General features: G+C 42.2%; 1 protein-coding gene across 3 annotated transcripts in view; it reads left to right on the top strand.

Moving 5' to 3' along the window:
- Positions 1-13,937, top strand: part of si:ch211-269e2.1 (cohesin subunit SA-2) — a 54,506-nt gene that overhangs the window by 11,184 nt on the left and 29,385 nt on the right. For all 3 annotated transcript variants that reach the window (XM_060929802.1, XM_060929800.1, XM_060929801.1), the window contains exons 4-15: positions 1,936-2,100; positions 2,283-2,379; positions 4,845-4,921; positions 5,024-5,095; positions 5,219-5,423; positions 5,583-5,734; positions 5,917-5,990; positions 6,085-6,208; positions 8,066-8,164; positions 11,515-11,594; positions 11,707-11,814; positions 12,383-12,500. In XM_060929802.1, coding sequence (XP_060785785.1) covers positions 1,936-2,100; positions 2,283-2,379; positions 4,845-4,921; positions 5,024-5,095; positions 5,219-5,423; positions 5,583-5,734; positions 5,917-5,990; positions 6,085-6,208; positions 8,066-8,164; positions 11,515-11,594; positions 11,707-11,814; positions 12,383-12,500 — 1,371 coding nt within the window. The remainder of the gene's footprint in view (positions 1-1,935; positions 2,101-2,282; positions 2,380-4,844; positions 4,922-5,023; positions 5,096-5,218; positions 5,424-5,582; positions 5,735-5,916; positions 5,991-6,084; positions 6,209-8,065; positions 8,165-11,514; positions 11,595-11,706; positions 11,815-12,382; positions 12,501-13,937) is intronic.

The following is a 13,937-nucleotide window of genomic DNA, read 5'->3' as shown; positions in this document are numbered from 1 at the left end:
TGTACCCCGCCTTTCGCCCGTAGTCAGCTGGGATAGGCTCCAGCTTGCCTGCGACCCTGTAGAAGGATAAAGCGGCTAGAGATAATGAATGAATGAATGAATGAATGAACACTAGATAAGAACTACACACAGACTAAACACTCAGACAATATAAACAGTATAAACACTCTAGATATGAACTAGACGTAGACTAAACACTCATATCACACACACAATTTGTTTGGTTTAATAATTGAGCCAAAAATAGAAGTGCCACTTAACCTTTGTGAGTATGACTGTGCTCTCGCAGTTGCGGATTTGTGAATTAGCAGATCTTGCACCCTGCCATTGCAAAACTGTTCATGAGCTTCAAAGCATTTGTAACATTTAAAGTAATGCAGTGTTGCACTCAGTCCAAAATGTGATGGTTTACAATGTCGAGATAAGTGAGTGGAGGTAGTTGTTGAGGTCTCTAATCCAGTCTTTGGCTTCCATGACATATAAATCTGTTTTGTTCATGATGCTTAGTTTGGCCAAGTTTACTGTTGCTTGGCATTGTTATTCAATTTCTCCCAGTAGGGGTCCCGTTCCTGTCGCTTTTCCCTTCTCCATCAGATTTGAACTATTTAACCAAACAAAAGGTAAATGGGTAACAACTGTAGCAGGCACAGGCAAAAGAGCATCTATCCATCATCTGTAGCCGCTTATCCTATGCAGGGTTGCAGGCAAGCTGGAGCCTATCCCAGCTGACTACGGGCGAAAGGCGGGGTACACCCTGGACAAGCCACCAGGTCATCACAGGGCTGACACATAGACACAAACAACCATTCACACTCACATCTACGGTCAATTTAGAGCCACAAATTAGCCTAACCTGCATGTCTTTTGACTGTGGGGGAAACCGGAGCAAACCCATGCTGACATGGGGAGAATATGGAAACTTCACACAGAAAGGCCCTTATTGGCCACTGGGCTCGAACCCAGGACTTTTTTGCTGTGAGGCGACAGCGCTAACCACTACACCACCGTGCTGCTGTAACAGAGCATGCTCTTCCCAAAGTATCACAAGATGGTGCCCCATCCCAACATGCAACATTGGTTGACGTATAACTGGGGGGGGGGGCAATACTTTCAACATGATTGATGAGATTAGAATACGCCCTCGGGGCAGTGCTATTTCTTCTCCTCTAATTTTGAACTGAACGTAGACTGGATGCTACAGTGACTCACTCTCACCTCTTGGGGTACAAAGTGGGACTGTGAGACAGGATGGCCTGTCCTGTCTCGGAGTTAGCTGGTTAGCATGCTAACTTCAGTAGATATCCCTGCAACACAATACATAGACATCTTTGATCTCATCTCATCTCATTATCTCTAGCCGCTTTATCCTGTTCTACAGGGTCGCAGGCAAGCTGGAGCCTATCCCAGCTGACTACGGGCGAAAGGCGGGGTACACCCTGGACAAGTCGCCAGGTCAGCACAGGGCTGACACATAGACACAGACAACCATTCACACTCACATTCACACCTACGGTCAATTTAGAGTCACCAGTTAACCTAACCTGCATGTCTTTGGACTGCGGGGGAAACCGGAGCACCCGGAGGAAACCCATGTGGACACAGGGAGAACATGCAAACTCCACACAGAAAGGCCCTCGCCGGCCACGGGGCTCGAACCTGGACCTTCTTGCTGTGAGGCGACAGTGCTAACCACTACACCACCGTGCCGCCCTGACATCTTTGATATAACATCAAAACTGTTTAGTTCTTCAGATCCAGCTGATAATTTTAGTTCATTTTTTAATGTTTTAAACTAAAATTCTTATATATAGCACCTTTAAATAAACTGTACAGTATTTCACAGTTGTTTTCTACCCAAACACATTAATATTTTAAAGGTCTCGGCAAAAAGATGTGTGACTGTGTAGCATTTGTAATATGGGCTTTTTTGTGTAGAGAGGGAAGAGGAAAGCCCGAGATGGCTCAGAGAATGCTAAGCAGAAGCTCTCGAAGACCAACCATGGTACCTTGGGCAGAGCAGAGAATGAGCAACTCAAACATGGAGACATGGAAGCCTTCACCTTGTTTGAGGTGGTCACTATGGGCAGGAGCGCCATGCAGGTACATACTGATGACCTTTATTCAGGCATAAATGCTTGACAATTGGCTATACCAGTTCAAATTTAGGTTGCCCATTTATTTATTTATTTATTTATTTATTTATTTGTTATTGACTATTTTTGGTTGACGTTGTCTGGAGGCATATTTTGATTGTAGTACTTATGTTTGAATCTCATGCAAAGGCCGTGGTTGATGACTGGATTGAGGCTTATGTTATGGACAGAGAACCAGCCCTGCTGGACCTTATCAGCTTCTTCATTCAGTGTTCAGGGTGCAAAGGTAAGACATTCCTAGAGAGTTTACATGAACATTCCTGACATTTCCAGTCTTCAGTCATCGGGTTCCTAACTGTTCTCCACATTGTCTGATGGTCAGAGGTGTCGGCTCTGATAAGCTTAAACATACTGTGTACACAAAACACTTGGGTAAGGATGACGTAAATAATTATTTTGGTGATTTCAATTGCCGTAGTATCTCTGCAAGATTTTGGCCTTTTGTGCTCCGATGGCATTCGTTTTTGACGCAAGCTTGGCTGTGTCCCAAATCCCATATTAGCATACTAAATAGTATGGTAAACTAGTATGCCCTATATATTATAGGATATAGGTGTAATTTTGCCATATGTTATTTGGCACGCAAACAGACACAGAAGATGAATTTGAGTGACCAGATAGCGACACAGTCAGCTACACAGTCATTTCCCACCAGCAGTGGTGTGCACAGACATTTTGGGGGGCAAGTGCTCTGGGGGGGAAAAAAGAGCACTTTTTTGCGCATGTGGAACACCTTATTATAAAAGTCTGAGATTTAACCCTCCTCTTGTGTTCGGGTCGCCACTGACCCGTTTTAGTTTTTAAAGGTGTAAAACAACCACTTAATGTTAATTTATTACATCAAGGCTTTTTGACTTTGCGAGGAATCTCTAGTTGAACAAAATAGAAAAATAAATTTTTGTTTTCCTAAATCTGAAAATGGTCTAGCAAAAAATACAATACTTATGTGCAGTTGTTTCTGTATGCGACGGGCTACTTCACGACAAAATAATTACAGCTTGGGCTTAGAGGGCAAACAATACATTTTCACTCGATTCATGTGTTACCTGGCTGGTGGGGCAGGGGAAGAGCTGACTGACTGCCCGATGTGTTGTCTGCGCTACGACAAGGCCGTGGCTTCCAGGACGCTATGCTGCTGCAACCTCACATTGAATGCACTGCACGCTTGTTCACGTGACAGAGCAAGAGAGACAGAGGTCCGGTGTGTGTGCGGAGGGGGCACATATCGGGACATTGTTTTCACACACGCTTTTAATGCCGCGGCTTTTCTAAAAGATCATGTCGACATTGGCCTCAGTAAACTGTAAAAAAAAAAAAAAATTCAAAAGGGCACTTTTTTGGGCAGAGGGGCAGGTGCTTGAGCACCACCTCGTGTTTATCTGTGCACGCCACTGCCCACCAGAATCATCTTTTTAAACCAGAAGACAAGTGAGATTTTTTTTTTTTGTAACGTGTATTTTTGCATCCGTTCTGTAGCTAAATACAGTACTGTACAAAAGTCTTAGGCACCCTGTATTTTTTCATACAAACTTTGTTTTAGATTTCTGTTTTATGACTTCTACATTGAGTCAGTACAAAAACATTTTAGAGTTCCAAGCATTAGATTTGCAGGACAAAATTAAATGTTGCAGGGGAAAAAATTGTATCTTAACAGCATATTACATAAGACTACTACATAAGACCACTTTTCAGATTTAAACAAAAAAAACATAATGAAGGCTCTTGGGTTTTGGTGCAAAATTAAGAAGCAAGTGTGACACTCAAAGTGTTCAGAAGAACTGTGGCTGCTTCTGCAAGACGCTCAGTAAAACCTACAGCTCATTTCCTTATAAAACTGCACGAATTGTACTAATTAATTAATTAATTAATTAATTTTTTAGAGCAAAGGGTCGTCTCATCCCAAATACTGACTTTGTTTTATTTATTATGGCTTACTGCTGTGTATAGTAATTTTTTAAATGTTGTAATATTTCATTTCATTATTTTTAAAGACATTTTTGGTTTACAGCATTTTATTTATTTATTTATTTATTTTTACACGTGCCGAAGACTTTTGCACAGTATTGTCAGTAGCCACACATACAATATCGCACTAGCCAGACTCTGCTAGGGAAACCCTCTGATGAGTAGTGCCGTGAGGAGAGATACATTTGCTCTGTCAAAGTAGAGGGGAAAGCCTCTACCAGTATTATAATACCTGGGTTGGAAAATGCCATCTATCCATCCATTATCTCTAGCCGCTTATCCTGTTCTACAGGGTCGCAGGCGAGCTGGAGCCTATCCCAGCTGACTACGGGCAAGAGGCGAGGTACACCCTGGACAAGTCGCCAGGTCATCACAGGGCTGACACATAGACACAGGCAACCATTTACACTCACATTCACACCTACGGTCAATTTAGAGCCACCAATTAGCCTAACCTGCATGTCTTTGGACTGTGGGGGAAACCGGAGCACCCGGAGGAAACCCACGCGGACACGGGGAGAACATGCAAACTTCACACAGAAAGGCCCTCGTCAGCCGCTGGGCTCGAACCCAGGACCTTCTTGCTGTGAGGCAACAGTGCTAACCACTACACTACCGTGGGCTGGAAAATGATTGTTTTGAAATTGTATGACATCACAAATTTGTAAACTGTGCGTACCCTCAAGTTGGTGCCTATGCTGATGTTTTGAATGCTAATTTCTCTAGGGGTAGTAACTGCAGAGATGTTTCAGAGCAAGGAAGATTCTGATGTCATGAGCAAAATGGTGGAGGACCTGGATGAGGTGCGATGCGATTTCCAAAGCCTTGTATTATATGGGTTATATATGTATTATATACAGTATGTATGCACTTAGTGTTACAGCTCTTTGGATTCCCAATTACAGAGTTCAGGTTTGCAGTATAAAAGGTTTCTGGCATTTCCATGGATACTGACTGTCACATGGCCCATGGACATTGTGAGTGTAAACCTTACTTCGGAGACTATAGCATTTATTCACTTTTGTTTAGCACTATGTTATCAGCAAAATAGTTAATCGCTCTGACTTGTCCTCTCTTATCTTTTCCTTTCTCCTTTTCAGGACAATGGCGAATATCCTCTGATTATGTCTGGTCTGTACTGGAAAAAGTTCCGCTCTCACTTTTGTGAGTTTGTCTCAGTGCTAATATCACAGTGTCAATATAGCGTGATCTTTGACAACTACCTCCTGAATACACTCACCTCTCTGCTGACTGAGCTCTCAGCATCGCATATGCGTGCCTTCAGACACACGTGCACACTGGCAGGTAACCCTCGAAACACTGACTGAGCCTGTTTGAGTCTCTCTGACTCTTGTCGCATGTCCACCATCTATCTGCAAGGAGAAGCCAGAGGTGGAGCGGGATGTTCATGAGTTAAATTTTTGCTGTCTGATTTTGTCTCCCCATCCTCATGTGGTCCTGTAGCAGTAAAGTTGCTGAGTGCTCTAGTGAATGTGGCACTCAACCTCAGTGTTAGTTTGGAGAACAACCAGAAACTCTGTGAGGTTGAGCTGGCCAAGATGTCCAGCAAACGCGCTTCACCACGGCTGGACAAGATCCAGAAGAAGATTACTGAGGTGAGGCCATGACCCTCTGATCGCTCTATTATTTTCCCTTGTTTTCATGACTGGTTAATTCTTTTTGTTGGGTGGGTGGGTAAATGGCACACTATTCAATAGTATTTTTTAAAAGCTGTGAAATGAGGGAGACTGAACTTGAACTGAATGTTTCTGAAATTTGAACCTTTGTACTGTTTCAGCTAAAGGATAGAAAGCTTGAAATAGACGACATCATGGATGCTATTTTTAAAGGAGTTTTTCTTAAAAGATACAGGTAGTCTAATTATTTATTATTGCCTTCAGATCTTCTCTTTCCTTGCATACACCTGATGTTTAATGAAGGTGTTTTGCTTGTCCTATTTTGGCAGAGATGTGATACCTGAGATCAGGGCGATCTGTATAGAGGAACTGACTGTATGGATGAAGCTTTACAGTGCAGTGTTTCTTAATGACACCTGTCTGAAATATGTAGGATGGATGCTGCATGACAAGGTAAGTCTGTTAAAACTGAAATTGTTTCTATGTATAGAATGCTGACTGTCCATAGAGAGGCAGAGTTGGAGGACTTGGGGGAGGACTCACCCATAACTAGAGCTGAAGTCGTTGAGGTAGTTAAACTCCTTGGTGGCAGGGATCCAGGAGTGGATGAGATTCGTCCTGAGTTCCTGAAGGCTTTAGATGTTGTGGGGCTGTCTTGGTCATCATGCCTCTTCAACATCGCGTGGAGGTTAGGAACATTGCTTCTGGACTGGCAGAATGGGATGGTGGTTCCCATCTTTAAGAAGGGGGACTGGAGGGTGTGCTCCAAATTTAGGGAGATCACACTCCTCAGTCTCCCTGGGAAGGGTTGTGCCAGGGTGCTGGAAAGGAGGATTTGTCCGTTAGTCGAACCTTGGATTCAGGAGGAACAATGTGGTTTTCATCCTGGCCGTGGAACACTGGACCAACTCTTTACCCTTTCAAGCATACTGGAGGGTTCATGGGAGTTTTGCCCAACCAGTCCATATATGCCTTTTCCCAAGTCCACAAAGCACATGACTGTGTCTGTTGGGGAGTCTTGTGGGACGTACTCCAGAAGTGTGGGGTACCGAGCCCATTGATACAGGCCATTAGGTCCCTGTATGAATGAAGTGAGAGCTTGGTTTACATTGCCGGCAGTAAGTCAGACTTGTTCTCGGTGGGCATTGTACTCTGCCAGGGCTGCCCTTTTTCACCGATTCTGTTCATAATTTTTATGGACAGGATTTCTAGGCGCAGTCAGGGAGTGGAAGGTGTCCAGTTTGGGGGCATCAGGATTGCATCATTTGCTTTTTGCAGATGATGTGGACCTTTTGGCTTCATCAACCTGTGACCTCCAGCATGCCCTGGGACAGTTTGCAGACGAGTGTGAAGCGGTTGGGATGAGAATCAGCACCTCCAAACTAGAGGACATGGTTCTCAGCCAGAAAAGAGTGGAATGCCCTCTCCAGGTTGGGGGTAGGTCGTTGCCTCAAGTGGAAGAGTTTAAGTATCTTGGGGTCTTGTTCACAAGCAAGGGGAAAAAAGAAATGGGAGATTGACAGGTGGATTGGGGCAGCATCAACAGTCATGCGGACGCTCTATCGATCTGTTGTGGTGAAGAGAGAGCTGAGCCAAAAGGTGAAACTATCAGTTTACTGGTCAGTCTATCTTCCTACCCTCACCTATGGTCACGAGCTCTGGGTAATGACTGAAAAAACAAGATTGCGTACAAGTGGCAGACATGAGCTTCCTCCGCAGGATGTCTGGGCTCAGCCTTAGAGATAGGGTGAGGAGCTTGGACATTCAAGAGGGGCTCAAAGTACAGCTACTACTCTTTCACATCGAAAGGAGCCAGCTGTCTCTCAGAGGCCTCCTAGGGGAGGTATTTCGGGCATGTCCAACTGGGAAGAGAGTCTGGGGCAGACCCAGGACATGCTGTAGGGATTATATTTCTCAGCTGTCCTGAGAACTCCTTGACATCCCCCTGGAGGAGGTGGCTGGGGAGAAGGAGGTTTGGGCATCACTTCTAAGACTGCTGCCCCCATGACCCAGATTGGATAAGCAATAGAAAATGGATGGATAGATGAATGCTGACTGTGCTTTCCTTTGTGAACGGAGTGTAATTTTACATCTTTTAGACTGATTTAGCAAATTTACAGTGTTGTTATTCAGTGGATAAATACACAGTTGTACTGAATTAAATTCGGATTAAATAAAGACAGAGGCCTTAACGGCCACGTTAAAAAAACAACAACAACAACAACTCCTCATTACTGGCTTACATGCATTTGGACAGTCTTTTGGGGGACTGAGAGGTTTGTAAATTTACTAAATTTGTTATTTTCACAGCAACCTGATGTACGCTTGAAGTGTGTGTTGGGGCTGCAAGGACTTTATCAGGATGTTAATCTTAGTTCCAAAATGGACCTTTTCACCAGTCGATTTAAGGTACCATCTGTCATAGTTGGTTCTTTACTGTTTAGAGTTGTAAATAATAAAATATGTGGGAGGCATGTTGTAGGAAAACATTAATTGGGTTATTGTGTGTTGTAGCCTGACACTAAGCAGCAATGCAAAAAAAAAAAAGACATCTTGGCAAGTAAAAATATCTCTCATATAGTCGGATTTATCTACGATTTTCTACAACCCCGATTCCAAAAAAGTTGGGACAAAGTACAAATTGTAAATAAAAACGGAATGCAATAATGTACAAATCTCAAAAACTGATATTGCATTCACAATAGAACACAGACAACATATCAAATGTCGAAAGTGAGACATTTTGAAATTTCATGCCAAACATTGGCTCATTTGAAATTTCATGACAGCAACACATCTCAAAAAAGTTGGGACAGGGGCAATAAGAGGCTGGAAAAGTTAAAGGTACAAAAAAGGAACAGCTGGAGGACCAAATTGCAACTCATTAGGTCAATTGGCAATAGGTCATTAACATGACTGGGTATAAAAAGAGCATCTTGGAGTGGCAGCGGCTCTCAGAAGTAAAGATGGGAAGAGGATCACCAATCCCCCTAATTCTGCGCCGACAAATAGTGGAGCAATATCAGAAAGGAGTTCGACAGTGTAAAATTGCAAAGAGTTTGAACATATCATCATCTACAGTACATAATATCATCAAAAGATTCAGAGAATCTGGAAGAATCTCTGTACGTAAGGGTCAAGGCCGGAAAACCATACTGGGTGCCCGTGATCTTCGGGCCCTTAGACGGCACTGCATCACATACAGGCATGCTTCTGTATTGGAAATCACAAAATGGGCTCAGGAATATTTCCAGAGAACATTATCTGTGAACATAATTCACCGTGCCATCCGCCGTTGCCAGCTAAAACTCTATAGTTCAAAGAAGAAGCCGTATCTAAACATGATCCAGAAGTGCAGACGTCTTCTCTGGGCCAAGGCTCATTTAAAATGGACTGTGGCAAAGTGGAAAACTGTTCTGTGGTCAGACGAATCAAAATTTGAAGTTCTTTATGGAAATCAGGGATGCCATGTCATTCGGACTAAAGAGGAGAAGGACGACCCAAGTTGTTATCAGCGCTCAGTTCAGAAGCCTGCATCTCTGATGGTATGGGGTTGCATTAGTGCGTGTGGCATGGGCAGCTTACACATCTGGAAAGACACCATCAATGCTGAAAGGTATATCCAGGTTCTAGAGCAACATATGCTCCCATCCAGACGACGTCTCTTTCAGGGAAGACCTTGCATTTTCCAACATGACAATGCCAAACCACATACTGCATCAATTACAGCATCATGGCTGCGTAGAAGAAGGGTCTGGGTACTGAACTGGCCAGCCTGCAGTCCAGATCTTTCACTCATAGAAAACATTTGTTGCATCATAAAACGGAAGATACGACAGAAAAGACCTAAGACAGTTGAGCAACTAGAATCCTACATTAGACAAGAATAGGTTAACATTCCTATCCCTAAACTTGAGCAACTTGTCTCCTCAGTCCCCAGACGTTTACAGACTGTTGTAAAGAGAAAAGGGGATGTCTCACAGTGGTAAACATGGCCTTGTCCCAACTTTTTTGAGATGTGTTGTTGTCATGAAATTTAAAATCACCTAATTTTTCTCTTTAAATGATACATTTTCTCAGTTTAAACATTTGATATGTCATCTATGTTCTATTCTGAATGAAATATGGAATTTTGAAACTTCCACATCATTGCATTTCGTTTTTATTTACAATTTGTACTTTGTCCCAACTTTTTTGGAATTGGGGTTGTACTACATATATCTTCTAAGCTTTATTGCAGACACAGGTCCATATAACACATCATACAATATAAATAGTATAAAAAGAAAGTACAAAAAATGTGCAAATTACAAGATATACAGGCTATTGCACCAATACCACCTTAGCCTAGAAGTAAATCTATAGCAGCTTTTCATCGGGCTGACTAGGGCTTCAATTATGTGGTTCTCTGACTTGTCTAGGCGACACATAAAACTAAACATCAGCTGTCTTAAGAGTGCCTCACAAGTAGGCACTCTATTGGACAAACAACTGACTAGCACTATGCCACCTAGGGACACAAAGCAGCAACCTCACTGCATCATTGTACGGTATGCTACCTTGAGCCTCTGCATAGTCTTTTTCTTATAATTAGACCACAATTGGGCAGTATATAACGGTGTGATGTAAGTTCTGAACAGGGAACACTTCACAGAATCGGAACACATAGAAAACTTCCTAATAAGCATGTTAGCTTGAGAATAAATTTTACAACGCTGTCGATATAGGTCTTTGTCATCTGTCCAGTCATCAAATATGACATGACCTAGGTATTTAATTTCCTCACACACAGCAAGGGGACTATCTGCCAAATAAAAGGTGGGAAAAGTTAATTTCCTATCCCCAGCGCTTCTAACTATCATTATGTGGCTTTTCTTAGCGTTATACTTTGTCACATCTGCTGCAGCCCAGCACTATATGGACAAAGCAGGACCAAGTCATCTGCATATATAAGATGACTAACAATAATGTTGCCCACAAGGCAACCAGTTTTTAACCTATTTAACTGATTTGATAATTCATCCATATAGACATTAAATAAAATAGGAGACAAAATTCCTCCTTGCCACACACCATTACTGACACAAAATGGAGCAGATACCACGTTGTCCCATTTAACCTGAAATGTTTGATGGACATACCAAAACACTAAAATTCTCACTAAGAATTTAGGGACGCCTCTATCTAGCAATTTTATAAATAATTTTTCATAATTAATTCTATCAAATGCTTTTGATGCATCAATGAAACATTAAAATATAGATGAGTTCAGGCTTGTGTACTTAAATGCAATCTCTTTAAGAGCATAGATACACAGGTCAGTTCCATGGTTTCTTTTAAAACCAGACTAGTCAGAAGTAAGAACATGCATTTCTAGCTTTGTTAACAGTATTCTCTCCAGTACTTTAGACAAGATGCTGGCTAATGCAATATGTCGATAATTGTCAATGCTGTTAAGCTTACCCACCTTGTCTTTAAGCACAGGCACTAGTATTACAGACATAATGGAGTTGGGCAGGACCCCATGAACCAGACACCCAGTAAAGCACAAAGGGCAGAGCTTATAGCTTATATATGATTGCAATAAGCCAAATATAAGTGGCACAGTTCAGATTTCCTGAACTACTGTATATTTACCGTATGTGGATTTCATCATATCACGTGAGGTTGTTCTCAGAAAGAATAGATAGTGAAGGATAATGGTTAGAGAGGGCTGGCTGCTGGTTGTGAGGTTAACAGAGCTTTGTGTTTTTCCACAGGAGAGAATGATCTCCATGACTTTGGATAAGGACCACGAGGTAGCAGTGCAGGCAATGAGGCTGCTGATGGCCATTGCCCAGTGAGTTTTTCTTTCTCTATCATTTTACCCTCCTCCAGAACCCTTTTCGCTCAATCACATACTGGATGTCATAAAGCAGGCTAATGGTATAAAAGTGTTTTCACTGTGGCAGGTCCTGTGATGACGTGCTGAGCCAGGCTGACTACAAGCACATATTTCAGTTTGTATACTCTACTTATCGACCAATTGCAGCCATGGCAGGCGAATTTCTCTTTACTAAGTGAGTACCACTCAGTAATGTTTGTATACTGGAACACTTGGCTATAGAGAGGTCTGCAAGTAGAATACTGGAACTATGTAGAGCGCATTATATTAGGGTCATGCATCAATCATATATCTAACCATAACTAACCTTATTTACAGGATTATTTACAACATTAATTCTAAAGTACATAGTTTGTTAATGTCATAAGTAATTAAAGCTCATATTATGTATTGATGTTACAGCATTAATCAGTGTTTATTCCAAGCTTGAATAAAAATGTCAGCCAGATTAACGGTATTAAATATCTTAATGTTTGCAGTAATTAATTGGTAAAATTTACAGATGTGGCTGCATGATGGCTGCCAACATGTATACCTGGTGACTAATGCTGTTTTAATGTAGACAAATTAACCATTAGTTAATGAAAGTATATTTAGTTAATACTTAAGCAAGCGTTAATTAATACAAGCATTAACTTCGGTATTTCTTTGATGGTACTGTGTTTTTCTAAAATTGTTATATTAAAACACATTAGCGCTACATGTGACGACAGGTTATTGAGTATTTTAAGATATTCCCTCAGGTTACTCAGTAAACCTGCAGTGCCAGTGATGAGAGCAGGAACATCGGAGGAGGACAGACACAGAGAGCTCACCCTGGCCCAAGTCCGAGCCCTTATTCAGTTCTACACTGAGAACCAGGTAGTTGTGGTCATTAATTCCTTTTGGTATTTTTGTATATTGTTGCAAGTCTGAATCTCACCAAAGCACTGCTGTCTATGGATGAAATCCATCCATCCGTTATCTGTAGCCGCTTATCCTGTGCAGGGTCGCGGGCAAGCTGGAGCCTATCCCAGCTGACTATGGGTGAAAGGCGAGGTACACCTTGGACAAGTTGCCAGATCATCGCAGGGCTGACATATAGAGACCAACAACCATTCACACTTGCATTCACACCTACGGTGGTGCTTGAAATTTTGTGAACCCTTTAGAATTTTCTACAACCCCGATTCCAAAAAAGTTGGGACAAAGTACAAATTGTAAATAAAAACGGAATGCAATAATTTACAAATCTCAAAAACTGATATTGTATTCACAATAGAACATAGACAACATATCAAATGTCGAAAGTGAGACATTTTGAAATTTCATGCCAAATATTGGCTCATTTGAAATTTCATGACAGCAACACATCTCAAAAAAGTTGGGACAGGGGCAATAAGAGGCTGGAAAAGTTAAAGGTACAAAAAAGGAACAGCTGGAGGACCAAATTGCAACTCATTAGGTCAATTGGCAATAGGTCATTAACATGACTGGGTATAAAAAGAGCATCTTGGAGTGGCAGCGGCTCTCAGAAGTAAAGATGGGAAGAGGATCACCAATCCCCCTAATTCTGCGCCGACAAATAGTGGAGCAATATCAGAAAGGAGTTCGACAGTGTAAAATTGCAAAGAGTTTGAACATATCATCATCTACAGTGCATAATATCATCAAAAGATTCAGAGAATCTGGAAGAATCTCTGTGCGTAAGGGTCAAGGCCGGAAAACCATACTGGGTGCCTGTGATTTTCGGGCCCTTAGACGGCACTGCATCACATACAGGCATGCTTCTGTATTGGAAATCACAAAATGGGCTCAGGAATATTTCCAGAGAACATTATCTGTGAACACAATTCACCGTGCCAGCCGCTGTTGCCAGCTAAAACTATAGTTCAAAGAAGAAGCCGTATCTAAACATGATCCAGAAGCGCAGACGTCTTCTCTGGGCCAAGGCTCATTTAAAATGGACTGTGGCAAAGTGCAAAACTGTTCTGTGGTCAGACGAATCAAAATTTGAAGTTCTTTATGGAAATCAGGGACGCCGTGTCATTCGGACTAAAGAGAAGAAGGACGACCCAAGTTGTTATCAGCGCTCAGTTCAGAAGCCTGCATCTCTGATGGTATGGGGTTGCATTAGTGCGTGTGGCATGGGCAGCTTACACATCTGAAAAGACACCATCAATGCTGAAAGGTATATCCAGGTTCTAGAGCAACATATGCTCCCATCCAGATGACGTCTCTTTCAGGGAAGACCTTGCATTTTCCAACATGACAATGCCAAACCACATACTGCATCAATTACAGCATCATGGCTGCGTA

Source organism: Neoarius graeffei, chromosome 9 (genome assembly GCF_027579695.1).
Source record: "Neoarius graeffei isolate fNeoGra1 chromosome 9, fNeoGra1.pri, whole genome shotgun sequence".
NCBI lineage: Eukaryota > Metazoa > Chordata > Actinopteri > Siluriformes > Ariidae > Neoarius > Neoarius graeffei.
This window is presented reverse-complemented; position numbering and strand designations above follow the sequence as displayed.